The 25,269-nt window shown below is 41.5% G+C and overlaps 1 protein-coding gene across 1 annotated transcript in view; it reads left to right on the forward strand.

Annotated features, from left to right (window-relative positions):
- Positions 1–24,747: 24,747 nt before the first annotated feature.
- Positions 24,748–25,269, forward strand: part of MXI1 (MAX interactor 1, dimerization protein) — a 75,052-nt gene continuing 74,530 nt past the window's right edge. Inside the window, exon 1 of the mRNA XM_002756588.6 lies at positions 24,748–25,225. Coding sequence (XP_002756634.1) covers positions 24,952–25,225 — 274 coding nt within the window. The 5' untranslated portion in view covers positions 24,748–24,951. The remainder of the gene's footprint in view (positions 25,226–25,269) is intronic.

Genomic DNA, 25,269 nt, shown 5'->3' on the forward strand with positions numbered 1-25,269 from the left:
AATCACTTGAACCCAGGAGGCAGAGATTGCAGTGAGCCAAGATTGTGCCACTGCACTCCAGCCTGGACAATAGAGTCTCAAAAAATAAAAAAAAAAAATAAGTCAACTGTGAATTGCCATGGGAGAGTCATCAGCATGAACCTTTATGCATACATTAAGAGCAAATCACAAATTAGTTGGCAGCTCCTTGAAAATTAGAATGACACTAAGTGATGAAGACACTATGTATGTTGGGGAGAAGGGACAGGAAGTGGACGTCTTCACACACAGCTGATGGAGCAAAACAACTCCAGGACAATTGGGTAAAATCTTTCTCTAACCTCAACAGCATACAAATGTCTATCCAGCTATTCTCTTCCAGGAAGATTTCCTAAAGAAAGAATTAAGGATGAGGGCAAAGATTTTGCTGTAGGATATTTATTGGAACATTGTTTATAGCAGCAAAAAATATTTGGAAACAATTTAATTGTCCACCATTGGGAGACTAGTTAATTATGGTGCAGGCATACAGGGGAATATTGTACAGCCATTAAGATATCCTAACAGCACATTTATTGACCTGGAAAGATGTTCATGATTCATTACTGAGTGAAAAAAAAAGAGGCTATAAAGCGGTCTCTATGTTATATGATTTTCAAGAAAAAAATATACATACATGCATACTTTGTAGGTAGGGAGAATATTTTTTACAGAGGAGTTTTTGCTCGGGGGACATGTAATACGGGGCCTTATGTGGAATGTTTCTGCATTATCGCAATATAGCTTTTTCACATAACATGTTTTTACTTTACTGGAAAGGGTGTGGGAGGTACAAACCAAGGGGCCTAAGTGGGAAAATAGGTGTGTTCGTGTGTGTATATCAACCACAAATGTTATCATTAGCAACTGGGATTTTGATAATTTTCATTACCTTATTTTTTCTTTTTTTATTTTGAGATGGCGTCCCACCTTGTTGCACAGGCTGGAATGCAGTGGTGATATCTCAGCTCACTGCAGCCTCCACCTCCCAGGTTCAAGTGATTCTCCTGCCTCAGTCTCCCAAGTACCCGGGATAACAGGCATCTGCTACCACGCCCGGCTAATTTTTGTATTTTTAGTAGGGATGGGGTTTCACCATGTTGGCCAGGATGGTTTTGAACTCCTGACCTCAGGTGATCCACCAACCTTGGCCCTCCGAAGTGCTGCGATTACAAGTATGAGCCACTCCACCCGGCCTATTATCTTTTTTTTTTCTCTGTATTTCTGTAGTGATTATGTACTTATTTTGAAATTTTTAAAGTCTTTTTGTTGTTTTTGAAGACTAATGGAAATCTAGATGGCCAGAGATCTACGAGACTTGGAAGGGAGGGGAGGGGAGTGGAGACAGCACCAAATTCCAGTTGCCTTAGAATGTCATCTGCAGTCCCTCAGGGATCAATGCCCCTGATGTTTCCAGACACTCTTCTGGACACATGCCACCAATTGCCAGGCCTTCTTTTTCATGGTCACATCTCCTTGGCCTGATGGTGTGGACAAGTACCATGTGCTAGGTTCTGTTTCTGTGCAGTCACTGGGTCTCTGCCACATGGCTACCTCATTTTTGGTTAGGGCTGGAAAAGAAAAAAAAAAAACAAGGAAAACCAAAACCACTGCTGCGCCAGAGAAATGTGAATGCAAACCAGAGGGAATAGCTCCAGCCCCCAGTACACATGAAAGAGAGAAGTTCAACCCAAGACAGCATGCAGAAAAGAGCTGCTGCCCATGAGTATGTGTTTTAGCTGCAGCCAATATTTTATGAAAATGCCATTAAATATAAGCAATATAAAAATAAGTAAATATAAAGTAAATAAAAGATGCAGTGATAACTGTTAGAATATAAGAAAGTGGCCGGGCGCAGTGGCTCACGCCTGTAATCCCAGCACTTTGGGAGGCTGAGGCGGGTGGATCACGAGGCCAAGAGATCAAGACCATCCTGGTCACCATTGTGAAACCCCGTCTCTACTAAAAATACAAAAAATTAGCTGGACATGGTGGCGCGTGCCTGTAATCCCAGCTACTCAGGAGGCTGAGGCAGGAGAATTGCCTGAACCCAGGAGGCAGAGGTTGCCGTGAGCCGAGATCGCGCCATTGCACTCCAGCCTGGGTAACAAGAGTGAAATTCTGTCTCAAAAAAAAAAAAAAAAAGAAATAGAATATAAGAAAGTTATACTGAATAAGCATATTATACCAAACATTTGTGTTAGAGGAACTCTATGTAACACTAAAGCATTTTTTTCTTTTTAAAATTGTACATCACAGTAAGAGAACTGTGGCTTGTTTTTGGACAAGAGGCTACCCCATGTTGAAGTGGAATAAAGCATATTATGACATATATATATATATATTCAGCACCTATGATTGAGGGACATAGTTACATCTTCTGAGGGTAATTCTGATTCCTTCTTTCTTTCTATTTCTTGCCCTATTTTTAATTAATCTTTTTATTTTGATATAATTGTAGATCTTGTCTACCTTTACTCACTTCTCTAATCCTGCGCTATCATACAATACCGCAACCAGGATATTGTCACTTGGTACATTCAAGATACAGAATATTTCCACCACCACAAGGATTCCTCATGTTGACCTTTTATAGCCACATCTATTTCTTCTCTTCTCTCTTTAATCCCTGGCAGCCACTAATCTGTTCTTAATCTCTATAATTTTATCATTTCTTTTTTTTAACTTTAAGTTCTGAGATACATGTGCAGAACGGGCAGGTTTGTTACATAGGTATACATGTGCTGTGGTGGTTTGCTGCACCTGTTCACCTGTCATGAATATTTTAAACCCTGAATGCATTAGGTATTTATCCTAATGCTCTCCCTCCCCTTGACCTCCACCCCTGACAGGCAGATTGCTTGATCTAAGGAGACTTTAAAATTTTCCCTGTGTCCATGTGTTCTCATCATTCAACTCCCACTTAGGAGTGAGAACATGTGGTGTTTGGTTTTCTGTTCCTGTATTAGTTTGCTGAGAATGATGGCTTCCAGCTTCATCCATATCTCTGCAAAGGACATAAACTCATTCTTTTTTATGGTTGCATAGTATTACAGGGTGTGTATGTGCCACATTTTCTTTAGCCAGTCTATCATTGATGGGCATTTGGGTTGGTTCCAAATTTTCATTTGCTATTGTAAATAGTGCTGCAATAAACATACGTGTACAGGTGTCTTTATAATAGAATGATTTACAATCCTTTGGGTATATACCCAGTAATGGAATTGGTGGGTCAAATGGTATTTCTGATGATATAGAAATGGAATCATGCAGTGTGTAACCTTTGGGGATTAGCTTTTTCTCTTCAGCACAGTTCCTTTGAGATTCATCCAGAAGGTTTTTTGTTTCAGTATTTCATTCCTTTTAGTACTGACGAGTACTTCATGGTATGGATGTACCAGTTTGTTTAATCACTCACCTGCTGAAGAACATCTGAGTTGTTTTCAGTTTTTGGTGATTACAGTTAAAGCTGCTGTAAATGTTCATTTACAGATTTTTTATGAACCCAAGTTTTTCTTCCTCTTGGTTAAATGGCCAACACTGTAATTGCTGGGTCGTGTAATTGTTGGATGTTTAGTTTTTAAAGAAACTGCTAAACAGTTTTTACCAACTAGCTGCACCATTTTACATTCCTACCAGCAATGTATGAAGGGTTCCATTTCTCCAGATCCTCATCAGCATTTGATGTTACTTTGTTTTATTTTAGCTATTTTGATCGGTGTATGATGGATATCTCATTGTGGTTTTAATTTGTGTTGAACATCTTTTCATGTGTTTATTTGCCATCTGTATACCTTCTTTTATGAAATGTTTCTTCACGTCTTTTGTCTATATGTTAGTTGAATTGTTTGATTTTTTTTTGATGGAGTCTCACTCTTTTTGCCCAGGCTGGAGTGCAGTGGCACAATCCCGGCCCATTGCAACCTCCGCCTCTCAGGTTCAAGCGTTTCTCCTGCTTCAGCCTCCTGAGTAGCTGGAATTACAGGCACCTGCCACCACACCTGGCTAATTTTTGTACTTTATTTAATAGAGATGGGGTTTCACGAAATTGGCTAGGCCAGTCTGGAAATCCTGACCTCATGATCCACCCGCCTCAGCCTCCCAAAGTGCTGGGATTATAGGTGTGAGCCACAGGGCCCAACTGTTAAGGTTAGTGAGTTTTTTATACATTCCAGATATTAGTCCTTTGTCAGATATGTGGTTTGCAAATATTTTCTCCCAGTCTGTAGCTGGTCTTTTCATCCTCTTAACAGGGTCTTTCATGCAGGAAATACTTTTAATTTTGATGGAACTAAGTGTATCAGTTTTTCCTTTTAGGAATCATGCTTTTAATGTCAAGTCTATGAACTCTGCCTAGTCCTAGATCCTAAAGGTTTTCTGCTATGTTTGTTTGTAGAAGTTTTATATGTTTATGCTTTATCCATAAGTCAGTGATCCATTTTGAGTTAATTTTTATAAACATAATGATGCCCAATTGCTCCAGCACCGTTTCTTGAAAAAGCTATCCTGGGAGGGCCAGTTTCGTTTTAAGAGTATTTTTATACTTTTGGAGAATCACTAGAATTTCTGTATGTATACAGAAGTTTTAAAGAAAAGCCTATCTTTCCTCCATTGAATTTCATTTGCACCTTTGTCAAAAATCACTTGAGCATATTTGTGTTGGTCTATTGCTAGATTCTTTACTGTCTTATTAATCTATGTTTCCGTTCATTTGCCAATATCACACAGTTTTGATTACTCTGTGTGTGTGCATAAATTTACTTGATTTTCTTTCTTTCTTTCTCCTTCCTTCCTTCCTTCCTTCCTTCCTTCCTTCCTTCCTTCCTTCCTTCCTTCCTTCCTTCCTTTCTTTTTCTTTCTTTCTTTCTTTCTTTCTTTCTTTCTTTCTTTCTTTCTTTCTTTCTTTCTTTCTTTCTTTTTCTTTCTTTCTTTCTTTCTCTCTTCTATTTTGAGACAGAGTCTTACTCTGTTACCCAGGCTGGAATGAAGTGGCATGATCTCGGCTCCTCTACCTCCCAGGTTCAAGTGATTATCCTGCCTCAGCCTCCTGAGAGGCTGGGCTTACAGGCATGTACCACCACCTTCGGCTAATTTTTTCATTTTTAGTAGAGATGGGATTGCACCCCATTGGCTAGGCTGGTCTGGAACTCCTGAGATCAAGTGATCTGCCTGCCTCAGCCTCCCAAAGTGCTGAGATTACAGGCATGAGCCACTGTGCCTGGCCAATTTTCAAGATTTTCAAGGTTTACTATATATAACAAAGGAAACCAAAACTGTTGTTGTGCAGGAGAGCCATGAATGTGAAACGTAGGTGTTGGATACTGGTCCCAGTATGCATGTGTATATGTGTGTTTATATACATACATACATACATGTGCATAGTCATATACCATATAACATTTTGGTCAACCATGGACTGTATAAATGATGGTAATGCCATAAGATTATAATACTGTGTTTTTATAGTAACTTTTCTATGTTTGGATACACAAACATTTACTATTATGTTATCATTGCCTACAATATTCAGTACAGTAACAGTCTGTACAGGTTTGTAGCCTAGGAGCAATAGGCTGTACCATATAGCATAGATGCGTAGTAGGCTTTGACAGCTAGGGTTGGGTACGTGCACTCTATGATATTCACACAATTATGAGATTGCCTTATGATTCATTTCTCAGAAAGTATTTCTGTCATTAAGTGACTTATGACTGTATACACACACACACACACACACACACACACAAAGCCTTAAAATCTGGTCTGAAATCAAGTAGATTGATTCCTACCAGTTTACACATTTTAATTCAAAATTGTTTTCGCTCTTTTAATTCATTTACCTTTCTTTGTAAATTTTAGAATAATTTTGTTCATATTTATAAAACATCTTTCCAGGATCTTGATAGGAAATTCATTAAATCTGTGTCTCAATTTAGGTAGAATAGACATTTTTACTATGTTGAGTCTTCCAATCCATTAACATGGTATGTTTCTCATTTATTTAGATTTCCTTTGGTATCTTTCATAAGCATTGTGTCATTTTCAGCATACTAGTCCAGCACTGTTTGTTGTTTTGTACCTAAGCATTTCTTTAAAGAAAAAAATTGTCAACTTTATTGATTTTTTCAAAGAAACAACTCTTTATTTTGTAGATTTTCTGTATATTTTGTATTGTAAATTTTGTTTATTTCTACCCTTTATTATTTTCTTCCTACTGCTTGCTTTGGGTTATTTTATTCTTCTTTTTCTAGGTTTGTGAGATGAGAGCTTGTTGATTTCAGACCTTCCTCTTTCCTAATGTATTCATTTAGGGCTATAAAATTCCTGCAACACTGTTTTAGCATCTCCTCACAAATTTTGATATATTGCATTTTAATTTTCATTCAGTTCAATGTATTTTTTAATTTATCTTGTGTCTTCCTCTTTGATCCATGGATTATATGGAAATGTGTTTAGTTTGCAAATGTTTGAAGATTTTCCTATTATCTATTATTAATTTCTAGTTTGATTCTATGACAGTTGAATAACACACTTCATAGGATTTTATTATTTTATATTTGCTTAACTTCTTTGCAGCCCAGAATATCAACTATCTTGATATTTTTCATGGCCGCTTGAAAAGAATGTGTGTCCTGCTAGAGTTGGGTAGAGTGTTGAGTAAATGTTAATTAGATCTTGTTTGTTGAGGATGCTACTGAATTCTTCTATATTCTTGCTGATTTTCTGTCTAGCCGTTCTGTCAATTATTGGTATAAGGTTACTGAGATCTACAAGTATAATACTGAATTTATCTATTTCTCTTTTCATTTTTAGCTTTATGTATTTTGCAGCTCTGTTGTTTGGTGCATGTACATTTAGGACTGATATGTCTTCCTTATGCTGCTCTATCTCTTGTGCTTTTTATCCTGTGAAGTATACTTTATTTGATATTCAAATCGCTATATCTGCTTTTCTTTGAGTAAAACTTGCATGATATATCTTTTTTCATCTTTTTACTGTCAACCTTCTTATAGTGTTTCATTTGAAGTGAGGTGTTTTTTGTTTTTTGTTTGTTTGTTTGCTTGCTTGAGACGGGGTCTCACTCTGTCACCAAGGTTGGAGTGCAGTGGCATGATCTCAGCTCACTGCAGCCTCCACCTTCCAGGTTGAAGCAATTCTTCCACCTCAGCCTCCCGATTAGCTGGGACTACAGGTGTGTGCCACTATATCTGCTAGCTTTTGTATTTTTTGTAGAATTTGGGTTTCATCATGTTGCCCTGGCTGGTCTCAAACTCCTGAGCTCAAGCATTTGGCCTGCTTAGGCCTCCAAAGTGTTGGGATTACAGGCATGAGCTATCATGCCCAAGCTGAAGTGAGTTTCTTGTAGACAGCAAGTTTGGTCATGTTTTTAAATCCATTCTGTCAATCTGTATCTTTTAATTGGTGTATTATACAAATTATATTGAATGTAATTCATGATATATGAGACTTAATTCTGCCTGTTTTTCAGTCTGTTTTCTGTTTTTTTTTCATTTTTTAGAATTTTATTTTTATTACTCTATAGTATTTTTGAGAATATCTCTTTATGTAGCTTTTTATGGAGTCTTATTACAGTCTATTTTTATCATCACTTTACCAGTTCATATGAAGCATAGTACCCTTACCTCTCTTTACTTATCTTTATCCTCCCCCATTCCTTGCCATCTTCCATTTATACCATGTAATTAAGAGAATTATGTATCCTGTGATATAATTAGCTTAACTATTTCCTCTACATACATTTAGAGCAATGTCAGACAGTTTTGTTTTCTTTCACCATCAAATTTAATTTTAAAAATTCAAGAGGAGAAGGAAAGCCTAGTATATCTACGTATATTTACCATGTTCTTTCTTCCTGATGTTTCAAAGTTCCTTTTTTTCTAAATCATTTACTCTCTTGTTTAGAAAATTTTTGAGCCATTCATTTGGGGTATGTGTGCTGGTGACAAATTCTCTTAGCTTTCCTCATCTGAGAATGTCTTGTTACTCTTTTCATCCCTAAAGGATATTTTCAGTAGGCATAGGATTCTCAGGTGACAGCTCTTTCAGCACTTGAAAAAGATTATGCCACTTCCTTCTGGCCTCATGGTTTTTGATAAGAAATATACTCTCATTTGAATTGCTTTTTTTCCTACAGAGAAAGTAAAATTTTTCTCCTGTTACTTTCAAGACTTTGTCATTAGTTTCCAGAAGCTTAGTTTATGGTGTAGGTTGCTTATGGTGTATCTTAGAATGAATTTCTTTGGATTAACCCCGTTTGGGATTCACTAAGCTACATGAATCTGTAGATTTATGTCTCTTGACAAATTTGGGACGTTCTCAATCATTATTTCTCAAAATACTTTTCTAGCCTTGCTCTCTTTCTCCTCTCATTCTGGAACTCCAATGATATGAATGTTAAATCATTTATATAATCCCATAAGGTTCTGCTCTTTTTTTCCAGCATATTTTTCTCTCATCTGTTTAGTTGAGTAATTTTATTGTTCCCCCCCTTTTTTTTTTAATTTTTGTCTCCTCCATTCTGCTATTAAACCTATCTACTTAGCTTTTTACTTTTGTTATTATACTTTTTAGTTCTAAAATTTCCATTTGGTTCTTTTTTATGTCTTCTTTTTTTTTTTTTTGCTGAGACTTTCCATTTATTCATGTATTTCCAGAATGTTTATAATTGTTCATTGAAGCATTTTGTTATAGCTATTTCTCTTTCATCTAAGCATTGTCAACTTTTAAAATTAATTATTTTTAAAATAGACAAACACAAGTTGTATATAATGTCCAAAATGTTCTGTATATATGTATGTATGTATACACAGTATGTGTACATTGTGAAATGACTAAATCAAGTAAACTAACATATTCATTACTTCATATATTTATCATTTCTTGTGGTAAGAACACATAAAATCTACTCTGTTAGCAATTTTCAACTATACAGTACATTGCTATTAACTATAAGCACCATATTGTAAATCAATTTCTTGAATGTATTCTTCCTATCTAACTGATTTTTTTTTTTTTTAACAGAGTCTTGCTCTCTTGCCAGGCTGGAGAACAGTGGCACAATCTAGGCTCACCACTGCAACCTCCACCTCCCCAGTTCAAGTGATTCTCATGCCTCAGCCTCCTGAGTAGCTGGGATTACAGGTGTGCACCACCATGCCTGGCTAATTCTTGTATTTTTGGTAGAGACAAGGTTTCACCATGTTGTCCAGGCTGGTCTTGAACTCCTGACCTAAGGTGATCTGTCCGCCTCGGCCTCCCAAAATGCTGGGATTACAGGCATGAGCCACCATGCCCAGCCCTAATAGAAATTTTATCCTTTAGCCAACATCTTCTCAATGATCTCTCCTGCTCCCAACATCTTTTGATCGTCTTTTTCATTTGGCTCGAGATCTTGCTGGTTCTTAGAATAACGAATGATTTTTTTTTTATGGAAACCTGGAAATTTTCCTGTTATGTTATAAGGCTCTGCATTTTATTTAGACCTTCTATTTCACGTGGCTTTCTCTAACACCACCATGGCAGGGGAAGAAAAGGACTGCCTTGTTATTGCTAGGTAGAGATAGAAGTTCAGGTTCCCTTGTTAGTCTCCATGGACACCTGAGGGGGCACTTTGTTAAATTGTGCAAGAATAAGAATGCCCCTGTGGTCTCCACTAACCACAGTGGGGAGGAGGCTTATTACCAGCTGGTAAGATTGAAGGTCAGGGCTCCCTATTCTGCCTTCTCTGACATCATTCTGGTGGAGGAGTTGAGAAGGCGTGTTGTAGGGTGGCTATACCCTGGCTAGGGTGGAAATTGAGGCTCCCCACTTGGACTTTTCTGGTGAGAGTGTGGGTGGGGTCACAGTTTCTCTCTGGTGCTTGGCTGGAGTAGAGTAGTTATTATCTAAAAGTTTTTGTCTTGCTAGGCTGTCCCTTTCCTGGTCCTTTGACTAGAGAGAATAGGCTTTTGTTGAGACTGTTTTTGCCTGCACTTTTTGGTATATCCAAATCCGGAACATATGAGGCAAAAATAAAATACAGAGAATTCATCACTGTGTTGTTCCTAGGCTTCTGAGATCTCTGGCCAGTCTTTCTTTCTCTCTCCACCTTTTAGAGTTATCTTACACTTGTTTCATATATACTGTCTAAGGTTTAAGGTTGTGCTTAGGAGAAAGGGAAAAGTATGTCTACTCCTTCTTTTTTGAAAGTATAAATTCTTTCTGCCCCATTCTTACTTACACCTCTTAACCGAAGCAGAAACCACTAAAATTTCAGTATCATTCTAACTTTCAGTGTAACTCATCAACATTTTTAAGTTATCGAAATCCTTTGCTAATAGAACATCTCCGTGAGATATTTTGGGCCCATCATTCCAGAGAGCTAATCAGGCCTGAATTATTCAAGTATCCTCTCTGGGTAAATCTGTTATCACAGTAAAATTAACCCCATCAAAGTGTGTTAAATCTCCATAGTTCAAAGAGGGAAGATAATTTTACACTCCGAAGGCTGTCCTAAAAACACCAAAATGCTCAGCTGTTGGGTCTGAGCTCACCATGTCAAAACTCCGACTGGTGGCTGCTGATTTCCCCAAATTAAATATCTGCAGCCCACATCCCACTTTCTCGATTTGATCTCCTGGAGATCTAGCCTAAATTCCTATTGTGTTTCTTTCAGCAAGGCAAGTGACCAAAATCGAATCAGAAACAAATCTCCGAATATTTTTAATAAAGAAGTTTCCTTTGAACTAGAGTCTTTTTAACTGTGTTTCCAGAGATTTCCTGTGCAGCTTCAAAAGGAGTTCATGACCACTTTGATTAGGACTTTATCTCAAATCCTAATGGAGACAGGCGTTTTCTCAGACTACCCATAAACATGAATGTTAGCCAGTTATATAGCCTTGTAAAAAAAAAAGCAATATAATCGCTCCTTGGGATCTAGACTAATAAAATGATTTTCTTCATTAGCAGTGAGAGGCAACTATTTATCCAGCTCTGAACCCTGTGACGGGAAAACTTCTGGAAGCCCAGAGAACTTTTCTGTTGGTACCATGTTTGCGCTGAGGTTTGTCCTGATATTGAACAAACATGGACAAAATGCTGTCTGTTGCAACCAGAAAATATATTGCCTTTTATTTCATTATTATTTCAGTTATTTGGGGATTTGGAGAAAGAGGATGGCGTGGGGGATGGTTAATGGAGACAGATGGCCAATGCAATTATCACTTGAAAAACTGGTTTGTCCTTCAAAAATGACAACAGTGGACTCTCAATGGCAGGTGAAATTTGAAAAAGGATTAGGAAAGGATTACCTAAGAGAAAAAGAACAGGTGCATACAGGGTGCTCCAGTGAGGGGGGAGGGGCTTCAACATTTGAATGACACCCTCAAAATAGTCCTTTTGCATTTCAGTTCTACTTGCACTCTGGCCTTTGACAATGGTCAGTGCTGGGTGAGTCTGCGCTCATCTTAAAGGTGGGCAAAAGACAGAATGAGCAAAGAAGTTTCCTTCCGTTCTTTGAAGGGAAAACAGAACTTAAAGATCATATGTTATACTTTTTAGTAAAACAGATGTACAGATGTACCTGAAGAAAAGGCAGGAAATCCACGACTTTCAAAGCTTTACACTCTGCTTAAACCCCAGTTCTCCTCTTTGCAACCCTAGGAATAGGTAGGGAAATAATTTTTTTTTTTTTGAGAAAGAGTCTTGCTCTGTGGCCCAGGCTGGAATGCAGTGGTATGATCTCTGCTCACTGCAACCTCCACCTCCCAGGTCTCAGTTCAAGCAATTCTCCTGCCTCAGCCTCCCGAGTAGCTGGAACTACAGGCACATGCCACCATGCCCAGCTGATTTTTGTATTTTTAGTAGAGACAGGGTTTCACCACGTTGGCCAGGATGGTCTCGATCTCTTAACCTTGTGATCTGGTTCAGTGTTGGGATCCCAAAGTGCTGGGATTACAGGCATGAGCCACAGTGCCTAGCCAAGAACCTTAATTATCTGGGGAAGGTGGCTGTAAAGTCAAGGCGAGAATATTTATAAGGGGGCCTATCAAGAAGTATTATGGATGGAAGTGATCATCTGGCTCATACTCATTAAACAGATGAAGAGACTGAACCCTAAGAGATGCAATGACCTGCCTAAGGTCATGACAAGTTATTGGCAAAGTCACAGCTGGATATCAGGGAGTCAGGTCCCTTTTATCTATCCCAGCCCTTTTCTTTCTTCTATGTGTAATGCTATTTTGGCTAGGCATGATGTTTCAAGCTTATAATCCCACCATTTTGGGAGGATGATGCAGGAGGATTGCCTGAGTGCATGAATTTGAGACCAGCCTGGGCAACAACATAGTGACCTGCATCTGTAGTTCCAGCTACTTAGAAGGCTGAGGCAGGAGGATCACTTGAGCCCAGGAGTTTGAGGCTGCAGTGAACTATAATTGTGCCATTGCATTCCAGCCTGGGCAGCAGAGTGAGACCCTGTCTCAATTTTTTTTTAAAGAGTAATACTATTTTTACAGGCTTGGCCTATGTCTTTCCCTCTAAAGTGAAAGATGGGAATAAGGGGTTCTGAGCCCACATTCTGTTCAGCAGAGGGTCTCCTTTAGGAGCTCCATGTTGTATAGTACTGCAGTCCTACCTACATGGACCAATGGCCCCTGCTTTCCTTCTGCTGCCAAACGTTGGGAGAGGAGGATCTGTAGGGGACCTCTGGGAAAGATAACAGCAATGAAATAATAAGAACCACTTATAGAGCACTTAGTCCATGCCAGACAGTGGGCTAAGTAAGCATTTTACAGGCATTATCTCATTTGATCCTCATGGTAATTTGTGAAGCAAGTATAATTGTCATTCCCGTTTTGCAGATGAAAAACTGAGGTTCAGAGGGGTTGCATAACTTGTCCAAGCTTATATACCCCCTTAGTAAATCTCTGTCTGGCTCCAAACCTCAAGCTTTGGACCCTGTGTTGTATGACTTCTCAAGACAGACTTTACTCTGACATTCCCAAGTCACAGGAGAAATTTGGGTACCTGCCTAACCACATACACAAAGGAAATGAAATTTGACATGTGCTGGCTTTGCCGTTTCTGGAAGCAGGGAAGGAGTGGAAGGAGGTGTTAGTGGGAGGGTCGACGTCTCTGTTGGTACTGAGCTCCCTAAAGATGGTACTGGGCACTCCGGTGTAACCTTGAAAACACAATGGCTGCTCTACTCTGACTCTGGCTGACTTGGTTTCTTGGATGTGGCCCAGCAGAGCTCCCTGAAGGCAGAACCTTGGGTAGATGAGGTTTGTCACAAGTCTCCATTCCCTTCCTACTTAGGGGTTGCCCACTCTGGGCCAAACCCCTTTTTCCCCCTATAACCTCCAAGACGTTAGCTCCCTTCTATCAGTGATTCCCAAGCACAGTTGGCCACTAGAATAACCTAGGAAGCCTTTTAAAATTGTTAGTATCTGGACCGTATTTCAAGAGATTCTGATTTAATTATTCTCAGTTGTTTCACAGTTAAGGTTGCCAGATAACATATAGAATGCTCAGTTAAATTTCAATTTTGAATGACAATAAATAATTTTTAGCATAAATATGTTGCAGATATTACATGGGCCATATTTCTACTAAAACATGATTTGTTGTTTATCTCAAATTTAAATTAACTCAGCATCCTGTATTTTCACTAGAAAAATTTGGCAATCCTATCCCCAAGTGATCTGATGTCCAGGCACAGGCTGAGAATCTGCCATATGTGATCAACAGACCTTGCAAATGCACTTATGCATTACTCTCAGCCTCACAACCTCTGGCCAGGGCAGCAAATGCATGCATTTTCTTAGGATCTTCTGCGGATAATGGCCTAGAGTCTGCCCTCTAACTCAGCAGTGGGGCTAATCATGTGAAAGGAAAGACAGACATGGTGAGAAGTCACTGTGGGTGCTCACGGGAGGTTGGTAATGTCTGATACATAACTGGAGGGGCTGCCTACTCCCTGGGCTTGTCCTGTGTGGATTTCCTAGTGATTGAACAATGCTTATTGTGTAGCTACTCTATACATGATGCTTGCTAGCCCATGCAGGGGATGGATACCATGGATGCTCCAGAAGAACTCACAACCTGGGAAGGGAGAATCCGAGTTTCCTTTACTAGAAATTTTAATTTACAATCTAATGAGGATTAGATCGGAACAAGTACCCTTTTATGTACATAAACCCAATTAGTAAGATTGCATATACTTATACCCGACCAACTGGTGCCTGGACAGAACTGAGTGAAGATACGTGCATCGTAAGCAGGGAAAAGGAAAGTCTTGCTGTTTCGGGCTGGAGACCAGGAAGCGCTCCGGCTCTACCACTTACTAGCTATGCCATCTGGGTCATGCTATTTACTTTTCCTCTGTCTCCATTTCTTCATCTGTAAAATGGGAGTGATGATCATAGGTCATGGAGAGGTTATGAGGGTGAAGTGAAACTGTGCGTGGAGTATGGATCCTGGAAGACCAGCCCACCTTAATAAAGCAAATATCACGGCCAGGCACGGTGGCTCACGCCTGTAATCCCAGCCCTTTGGGAGGCTGAGGCGGGCAGATCATGAGGTTGAGAGAGCGAGACCATCCTGGCCAACATGGTGAAACCCTGTCTCTACTAAAAATATAGAAAAAATTAGCTGGCTGTGGTGGCGCTTGCCTGTAGTCCCAGCTACTCGGGAGGCTAAGGCAGGAGAATTGCTCTGACGCCTGGCGACAGAGCAAGACTCTGTCTAAAAATAAAAATAATAATAATAAATAAATAAAACAAATATCACAATAAAGCCCCTTACATGAATTTTTTGGTTTCCCAGTATATACAGAAGTTATGTTTACATTATACTGTATTTTATTAAGTATATCAGAGCATTATGTCTAAAAAATAAATGTATGAGCATTAATTAAAAAGACTTTATTGTGGCCAGGCACAGCGGCTCATGCCTGTAATCTCAGCACTTTAGGAGATCGAGGCAGACAGATCGCCTGAGGTCAGGAGTTCAAGACCAGCCTGGCCAACATGGCAAAACTTCGTCTCTACCAAAAATACAAAAATTAGCCAGGCTTGGTGGTGTGTACCTGTAGTCCTAGCTACTCGGTAGGCTGAGGCAGGAGAATCACTTCAACCCAGGAGGAGAAGTTTGCAGTGAGCTGAAATCATGACACTGCACTCCAGCCTGGGAGACAGAATGAGACTCTGTCTCAAAAAAAAAAGAAACTTTATTGATAAAAAATCCTAACAATCATCTAAGCTTTCAGGGAGTCACAATCTTTTTGCTGGTGGAGGGTCTTGCCTTGATGTTGATGGTTGCTGACTGATCAGGGTGGAGTGGCTGTGACAATTTCCTAAAATAAGACAACAAAGTTGGTTGCATTGATGGACTCTTCCTTTCACCAAAGATTTTTCTGTTTGATTGCATTTTACCCACGTAGAACTTTTTTCAAAATCAGAGTCAATCCTCTTAAACCCCGCCATGGCTTTGTCAACTAAGTTTATGTAATATTCCAAATTCTTTGTTGTCATTTCATCAACGTTCACAGAATCTTCACCAGTGTAGTTTCCCTCGCAAGAAACCATTTTCTTTGCTCATCCAGAAGAAGCAACTCCACATCTGCTCAAGTTTGATCATGAGACTGCAGCAATTCAGTCACATCTTCAGGCTCCACTTCTAATTCTAGTTCTTTTGCTATTTCCACCACATCTGCAGTTACTTCCTTCACTGAAGTCTTGAACCCCTCAAAGTCATTCATGAGGATTAAAATCGACTTCTTCCAAACTCCTGTTCATGTTGACATTTTGACTTCTTTTTTATGAATCACAAATCCTCTTAATGGCGTCCAGAATGGTGAATCCTTTACAGCAGGTTTTCAATTTACTTTATCCAGACCCATCAGAAGAATCATGATCAGTGGCAGAGACAGGCTTATGAATTGTATTTCTGAAATAATGATTTGAAAGCTGAAATTACTCCTTGATCCATGAGTGGAAGAATAGATGTATTAACAGGCACGAAAATAAGATAGTCTCCTTGTACATTTCCATCAGAGCTCTTGGATAACCAGGTGTGTTGTCAATGAGCAGCAATATTTTGAAGGGAATCTTTTTTTTTTCTGAGCAATAGGTCTCAACAGTGGACTTAAAAACATTCAATAAATAGATGTGCTGTCATCCAGGCTTTATTGTTCTATTTATAGAGCACAGGCCTAGAGATTTAGCATCATTCTTAAGGTCGCTAGACTTTTCAGAATGGTAAAAGAGCACTGAATTCAGCTTAAAGTTACCAGCTGCATTAGCTCATCAGCCTTTATCAAGACAGTCAGCCTGGCTTTTGAAGCTTTGAAGCCAGGTATTGATTTGTCCTCTCTATGACTTTAGCTATGAAAGTCCTGGATGCCATCTTCTTGCAATAGATGACTGGTTCATCCACATTGAAAATCTGTTGTTTCATGTAGCCACCTTTATTCATTATCCTAAAATATAGCTGGATTCTTCTTGGTAACTTGCTGCAGCTTCTCTACATTATGGAAAAGGCTATGTTGTTGTGAAGATGACTTCTTTTCTTAAATTCATGAACCAGTCTGCTAGCTTCCAACTCTTCTTCTGCAGCTTCCTCACTCCTGTTCACCTTTATAGAATGAATCAAATAGAGTTAGGGCTTTGCTCTGGATTAGGCTTTGGTTTAAGGAAATGTTCTGGCTGGTTTGAACTTCTATCCAGGCCACAAAAACGTTCTCCATAGCACCTCTAAAGCTGTTTCACTTTCTTATTATTCACGTGTTCACTGGAGCAGCACCTTTAATTTCCTTCAATAACTTTTCCTTTGCATTTACAACTTGGCTAACTGGTGCAAGAGGCCTAGCTTTCAACCTATCGAGGCTTTGTCACTAAGCTTAATCATTTCTAGCTTTTAATTTGAAGTGAGATATGTGTGACTCTTCCTTTCACTTGATCACTTAGTGGCCATTGTAGGGTTATTAATTGGGCTAATCTAATATTGTTGTGTCTCAGGTAATAGGGAGGCCCCAGAAGAAGGAAAGATGTGGGAGAATAGCTGGTCCCCCATTATAAAATTTAAACGATTATAACACATGATGTAATATGTCTTGGTACTGTTTTGTGTTGTTTTGTCTGAGATCGAGTTTCACTCGCCCACGCTGGAGTGCAATGGCGTGATCTTGGCTCACTGCAAGGAGCAGTCAGAACACACATTTATTAAGTCTGTCATCTTTTGTGGGTGTGTCATCTTTTTTGGTTCATCATGGCCCAAAAATCGCAATATAAAATTAAAGATCACTGACCACAGATTACCATAACAGATCTAAGAATTATTCTAAAGTTTGAAATGTTTTGAGAATTACCAAAATGTGACACAGAAACACAAAGCGAGCACGTGCTGTTGGAAAAATGGCTGCCAGTAGGCTTTCTCAATGCAGGATTGGCACACATTTTCAATCCGTAAAAATGCAGCATCTTGGGAATGCAATAAAGCAAAGCACAATAAATGAGATGTGCCTGTATTAAGCATGCTATAAATATTAGCTCTTACAATTGCAGCATCTCTAAGACAATATGGGACCACGTAACACATACTTATAATGCACTCAAAAGTGTCCATGTCCAAAGAATTTAAGAATAAAGCAACTAAAAGAAGACCTTTTGTTTAATAGCAGTTTAGTCTAGGATATGATGGAGCCAAAATCTTTGAAGACTGTGAAACATGACACAGGAAATGGAGAAGTATTTCCCAATTCTGGTCTCCCTGTTGGCATTTTCTACTCAATTTTACTTTCACAACAATACAATAAGTATCAAAAGTCTAGAGCAGATTCTTGCAACTGTATGCCAACATGTTATTCTCATGTGCCTGCCTGTCTGGGATGGGTGTTTTTAGGGTGTAGTTATATGGAAATAGCCTCTGATTATGTTTCTGACTTTTCCAGGTAGGTTATAATTTCAGACAGTTGTTTTGACGTGACTCTTTGGCAAGGCACACATATCTGTGAGATCTTCAGAACTCTGAATTAGAATGACATAAAAAAATTTTAAACTATTATAACACATGATGTAGTAGTATATCTTGGTACTGTTTTGTTTTGTCTGAGATAGAATTTCACTCTTGTCACCTACAGTGGAGTGCAATGGTGTGATCTTGGCTCACTGCAACCTCCACCTCAGCCTCCTATATAGCTGACATTACGAGCCTGCGCCACTACACCTGGATAATTTTGTATTTTTAGCAGAGATGGGGTTTCCCCATGTCGGCCACGCTGGTCTTGAACTCCTGACCTCAGGTGATCCTCCTGCCTTGGCCTCCCAAAGTGCTGGGATTATAGGCTTGAGCCACCATGCCTGGCCTTGGTACTCTTGAATCATGCAAAGGGTAAGCTGAGGAAACAAAAATTAATTTCCAGTATAAGCAAGGAGAAAGAAAAGGGAAACATGAAAGCAAGTGCTTCCTCACTCTTAAGACTATTTCTGCTGTGCATGGAGAGGGTATAGTTGTCCTGTATAAATCTTGCTACTCTGGCCCTAATTTGAGTTTACAATTTCATTGTCTAAAAGACACACTGGGCCTGTTTTTGTATATACATCTACATGTGTATGTCTGGGTACTAAATTAGTCCTGTGAGGGTGGAAGGTTTTGACAGTTTGCTCGCTGTTGTGTCCCTGCACCTAGAACAAGCCTGGCACATGGGAGGCTCTCAGCATCCTCTGATGGAACGAATGAATGCGTATGTAGGGTTTGTGCTCCTGGATCTGTTATCCCTGATAAACAAACTCACTTCAGTGCTCATCAACCTTTTCACCCATGAGAACTGTGCTTTGGATCAGGAAAGGGAGAGGAACAACTTATAGGCTACTGGTAGGAGAGACAGAAGAAAGAGAGAAAGAAAATAGGCTTCAGAGGCGAGGACAGCGTGGGTGGTGAGCAGGTGTCCAGGCAGAAGGTCAAGAGCTAGAAGCAGCAGATTTTGTATATCCCCAATGTTGGGGGGCTTTCTTACAGATTATTCAGTCTGGGGATCCTAGGCCCCTAGACTTGGAATGAGGCTTCTTCAATTTTTCTTTTCTTCTTCCTCTTCCTCTTCTTCTTCTTCTTTTTTTTTTTTTTTCCAAAAAAGAATCAGTGGGAAGCAGTCTTTTCCAGAGATAAGGCAGATTGGGTGACCTAAAATGCAATGCCTATCTTATTGCCTTGGGCTAGAATTTTACCAGCTTAGTGTGGTCACAATGGTTCTCCCATGCTGTTCTCCAAAGTACCTCTGGGCAGTGACATCTCAGTCTGCAATTAATAAATATACGAGAGAAGAATTCATGAAGCTTTCTGGAATGGGAGAAGAGAGGTAGACACTGTGGCAATGGAACACTCCCTTCATCGGGGGGACACCAAGGCACCAGATAGTTCATTCAAAATTACACACTACTGTAGTAGAAGAGCTGGCCCCAAACCCTGGTCTTCTAATTTCTTCTCCCACCTACTTGTCATTTTTGGTTTTGTTTTCCCTAAAAATCTTCCAGGACTCTTGTAGCCTGATTCTATCCTGACATGCACAGTATTCTTTACAGTTTCCAAAGTTGCTTCACATACAGCCCTTCAGCAAGGCAAGCATTGTTCTTCCCACCTCATTGATGACAACGCTGAGTATCTGAGAGGTTAAGTGACGTATACAGCTTCAGCTAGTTAATAATCAGGAGGAAAACCCTTTGCCACCTGCAAACTACCTTGCCCTTTCATCTTCTGATGCCCAGCATTTTACCATTATAAGTTTATTCCTAAAGCTTAAGGCATTGGTCATCTTTAATTCCAAATGCCTCCAGGGAAAGTCATATTTAAACTAGTGTCAGTCACTGATACCTGCCACTTTTATGTACATAAATTTAGAATCTTTTGCTGAATTAATTTAAAAGTACGGAGATGTTAAAGGAACTGGGGCCTGAAAGACTGAGAAGACATCCTAGAATGGGGGAGATGTGAGAAAAGCTCCATCTGACTTCTAATTTAGTCTCAGGCCACTGCCTTCACCGCCTGGTGATTTCTGAAAATTCTCCATTAGAGGCATCTTGTAACACAGGAGACCCATCTTGTCACCAGATCTGTCACCAGCAGTAAGGACAGGGGAAAGAGCAGCTGAGCCTCTGCACTTTTTTGTAATGGAACCTCAACCATCTGGCTCAATGGGTTTCTGGCTTCTCCACGGAGACAGCATTTAGATATTTAAACTTTAATGTGAGTGACTCAGGAATAGTTTTGCAGACAGCATCAAATACCTCTTCTCACCACTGGAGCAAGAAGCCACGAATGGCCAGCACTGAGGTTCTGACCAGGCAGGGAAGGGCACTCATGCCTTTGACTCTTGTGACCTAAGCCCCAGTATTGTGCTAGGCATGTGCTGTACCAGGTGCCAGGGCCTGGGGATGCTAGGAGGAGCAAGGCGTGCTTCCTGCCCTTGATGAGCTCATTGTCTAATGAGCCCTCTAAGTACTGGGTGTTGGACAGCAGAAGCCCAGGAGTTGGTGGAACCAGGAAGAGCTGCCAGACTCACAGTTCTAGGAGAAAGGAGGGCAGAGTCCAGGAGAGCTGGGATAATGCCCCCAGGAGCAGGTGACACCCAATGAGCTCCACTGTAGGGCGGAGGTTACTTATCCTCTGCCCATGTCTATATCTACTGGTGAGTGTGTGGGTGGTGGTGAGGATATAGGGAGTGGTTAAAGAAGGACTGGTCAGCACTTTTAGGCCAGCGGGAGAGGCAGAATCTCATAGTTCTCCTTGCTCCTGCCATTCTGTGTGTGTCTTGCAGTTCCTAACCCCCTATTCTTGGGCTTTCTATGGGGCCACTCCTTTCTAACAAATGAAGGCAAGAGTCAGGGCCCCAAGGAGGAGGAGCTGTGAGCCAGTTCCTCATCTCACTGCTGGATGATTCCTTTCCAAAAGGGAAAGGTGCCCAGGAAAACTGTGGCTGGGATAGCTCTGGGAATTAGGACTCAAGTGACAAGAGAGGAGACAGAAGAGCTCTTCATGGTGTTTCCAAGTCTGAGTATAAAGACCACAGGGCAAAGAGCAAGAAAGAACCTGACTAGGACATTTTGGCCATGTCCAGGGAAAAACTGGAGGGTGGAGGAGTGACGGATTTAGGCAGAAAAGGCTGGTGAGTGGAGAATGGATGAGGCAGGAAGAGCAAGGCAAAGGAACCAAAGAGAGTCAAAATGGTCCATGACAGAGGGAAGAGCATCCCATCCCAATGCAAGGTGGGGAGGTCTCCATGGCAACGCATCCATCGCCTTCTCAGTAATTAACCAGTCTCTGTATACATAGAGACATAATTATAGGCAAAACAACTCCTTTGATGTAAGAGTATAGAATGTCTGGGGGAAAGCAAATAAAAGAAAGAACAGTCTCTCTTTAATAAACAAACAAGGTACCAGGCATGGTGGTTCACACCTGTAATCCTGACACTTTGGGAGGCCCACGCGGGTGGATGGATCACTTGAGATCAGGGGTTCGAGACCAGCCTGAAAACATGGAGAAACCCCATCTCTATTAAAAATACAAAATCAGCTGGGTGTGGTGGTGCATGCCTGTAATGCCCAGCTACCTGGGAGGCTGAGGCAGGAGAATCACTTGAACCTGGGAGGCAGAGGTTGTGGTGAGCCAAGACTGCACCATTGCACTCCAGCCTGGGCAACAAGAATGAATATCTCTGTCTCTCTCTCTCTCTCTCTCTCTATACACACACACACACACACACACACACACACTCCACTGAAAGATATTACCAGACAAGCAAATAAACCAAATGAATAGAAGGTTGGGAAAGCAGAACCCAGGCTGACTGGCACCCAAGATATCCTGGGCCCTCTGAGAGCATTCTAGCTGACTTTGGCATTTGTGCTTTTCTTTCAAAGAGTTCACATGTGTTCTCATAGAGTGGCTGTTCTCATCCCCTACCTGTTCTATGCATAAGTTCTCAGCATTTCCAAAGAGGCCTGTTTACTTCTAGAATCAAAGCCCCAGAGAAAGGGGGGTTGCAAAGGATTTGAATGGCTCCTCCTGGGAAGCAAATCTAATCGGGAATGGAGCTGAGCTTGTAACCCAGCGTCCTGGATGCCTGTCCTGTGATATAACCCCTGAAACACCGCTCTTTCTGTTGGGGCCAATTTTATTAGAGAAATCTGTTAATTGGGGGACGGAGAGGGAGAAGGGAGTGAGCAATGGGATGTTAATATGATTTAACACTTGATGGGCTCCAAAAACAAATAAGGAAGGGGCTTCGGGCTTTAGCTTGGCACATTTGTCGTTCCACACACGTGTTACCAAAATGAATAAATGCAACTAAACTATATGCAAGACTCTGGGGGCACAGTAACACAGACTTTGTGAAACAAAGACGCGTTTCTCCTGCTTCCACTGTGTCTCTTGTGGTGCCATTGTCTGATGCTAAGAACTCACATAATAACAAAAAACAATGCCCCTATGATGGGGGCAAACTTGATTTGGCACCAGCCCTGGTGTTTTCCATGGGAATGATGGCGGGGGCTGTGGCCAACTGTGGGAATAGTGCAAATCAGCACTTTTTTGTAGATTTCCTTCAAGCCATTGTTTATTTTGGCTTTGGTCAGATCCGTGGCCCAGCTTGAAGATTCCCACTGGGCTTTCTGAAACTCGCAGACCTATGAGAGATGGAACAGGGATAAATAAATAATTACAAACACCCTTCCCCCACCAGGGCAGTCATGCACGTGCGCGCCTGTCTTGGAGGTGCATATATGTTACAGTACTGTATATCTGACCCATGCCACCACTGGGGAATGAAAGAGAAAGCAAAGTTTTTTCTAGGCTTAGCTGTTTCATTGTCTCAGTACCAACTTTCTTTTGGGGCAAGAGAGATCAGAGCTGTTTCACACAAGGGCTGGTTTTTGCAAAATGGCATTGGAGAAAGCTTGTTTGAAACTGCACACAGGACGTCTTCCTAACATCTGTAGACGTTTACAGGCATTTCCACATGAGTTACTCAGGTTGTGGTTCCCAAAACAAAAAAAGTCAGTAATTGTTCTAATAATGGGAGATGAACTTTTATCTCCAGCACTTAGAAGGAGTGCTCTATCGTAGCCAAAGGATTCGGGGATCACCCAGGCAAAATTTGTCACAAGATGGAAAATGAGCAACGCGTATGTGTGGTATAATTATATTATGGTCCAAAATATGAATATGTTGGCTTTAAAATGACAGTTGCTAATTGTTCCTGTCATATCAGTAGCAGGTTATTATGTTTTTAAAAGTGCACAAAGCCTTTCTTGAAGGCTCTGGGAGGGAGTGTGCATGTATACATACTCTGTAAGTTTTATACATTTCTTCACAGAGAAATGTATTTTCCTTTCTTTTTTTTTTTTTTAAGGTTTCCATGTTCTGTAAGAGTTTTTATGACAATGTATATAAAGCTGCCTCTGAGTAGGATGGCTGCATCGCACACCTCCAGGGGGCAGCATTGCCTGTGTCCTCTATATAAATGGTTCCCCTGGAGGAAAACTCCAGGTGGCCTTGCAAAGTAACCATATTTAGATGGGCTTGTCATAGAGATATTTTCCAAGGAAGTGCAGAAGAGTCTTGTTCACTACATCTTGTTCCTTTCTTAGATACAAGTTGTATCAGAATAGGGGACTCAGGCCCTGGCCTGGGTTTGGGTTGGAAGAAAAAGATCTTACCATGGGCCAGAGTGTGCTAAGTCAGATACAATTTAATATACAAGCATCTTATCAGACATTTCAGTGATGTGAAAACTTAGGCCAAGAGAGGTTAAGGGACTTGTCCAAGCTTACACAGTCTGTATGCAGCAGAGGTGGGATTTGAACCTTTTTCTTTGGCACTCTAGAGCAGCCAATTATTAATTATCCCCTGAGGCCTCCAGTACTTCCCAGGGCTGGAGAGCAGCCATGACTGCTGACAGCAATGGCAGTGAAACAATGTCAGCTGGGGTAGGGGTCTTCAGAGGCAAAAGGTGGAATTCAGTGAGGGAGGCAGGAGGGTGGTTCCTAAGCTGCCACTTCTGCCTCTCGGTCAAATAAAAGGGAGCCAGGTGTGGAGGTATCCTGGTGTGAGCTTTGCACAGCTGAACCAAGGCTGGGGAGAGGAGTGTGGAGAGGCATGCTGACATCTCCTCCTACTTCTGGAAAATAACTTTGCATTTGAAGGGAGAAAGGAGTGAGTAAATCTGTAACTCGGATTTGGGCGGCCTGGGATTTCATTTGGCTGTGTGAAGGCACACACAGGTGCCTGCAAGTGTGTGCGTGATTACGTATGCACGTGTGTCTGTGTGTAGGAGTGTTTGTGTGGGGGGCGGGGGTCTTCTGGTTACATACATGGTTCCCTTCTTCCCATTTGGATTGAGGGCTCTTATTTAAGTCATAGCAGCCATGTATGGGGACCTAACTATGTGCCTGGCATTGTGCTGAACACTTTTTGAGCTTTTTTCTGTGAAAAAATTTGTTTTTATGGAGGTGCAAGCAGAGACATCACGTATTTTTTTTCCATTTCTGTTAAAACACAATGTTCTACTCTGTGGAAAGACTTGGGGAGAGGCAGAGAAGGCTGCGGGGCGGCCAGGGGCGGTTCCTGCCTCGCTAGTCTCCACCTTTTATTTTGACCGGTCCGTGGCGATAGGCTCGCACTAGGACCCAGGCGCCAGAGCGCCTCCGTCTGTCCTGTAGGTTCATTCAATCTCTCATACACACAGACCCACAGCGAGACCGACACACACTCCCATACACTCACACACACAACTGCAGGCAGCGAGGCTCGGGAAGTCAGGCCGGCTCCTCGCCCCGGCGCCTTCTCCGCTCCAGCCGGCCGGGTCTCCCTGGGGGCCCGGAGCTCGGCCGGGCCGCGCAGCCCCGTTAGAGGAGGAGCTCGGCGGACCCCCGTTCCTCCATGGGCAAACGCGGGCGGCCGCGCAAGGAGGCGCGCTGCGAGGGCGCGGGGCTGGCCCCCGCCGCGCCCCCGGCTGTGCCCCCCGCCGTGGCCGCGCCCCAGACCCCGGCTCTGCCCGAGGAGCCCGCCGGGGCCAAGCCCAGGTGCCCCTTCTCGGACATTTTCAACACCAGCGAGAACTCGATGGAGAAGCACATCAACACTTTTCTGCAGAACGTGCAGATTCTGCTCGAGGCCGCCAGCTACCTGGAGCAGATCGAGAAAGAAAACAAAAGTAAGTTTGGGGGCCCCTGCTCTTCCTCGGCGCCCGACTCTTTC

The sequence above is a fragment of the Callithrix jacchus genome, chromosome 12 (genome assembly GCF_049354715.1).
Source record: "Callithrix jacchus isolate 240 chromosome 12, calJac240_pri, whole genome shotgun sequence".
Classification (NCBI taxonomy): Eukaryota; Metazoa; Chordata; class Mammalia; order Primates; family Cebidae; genus Callithrix; species Callithrix jacchus.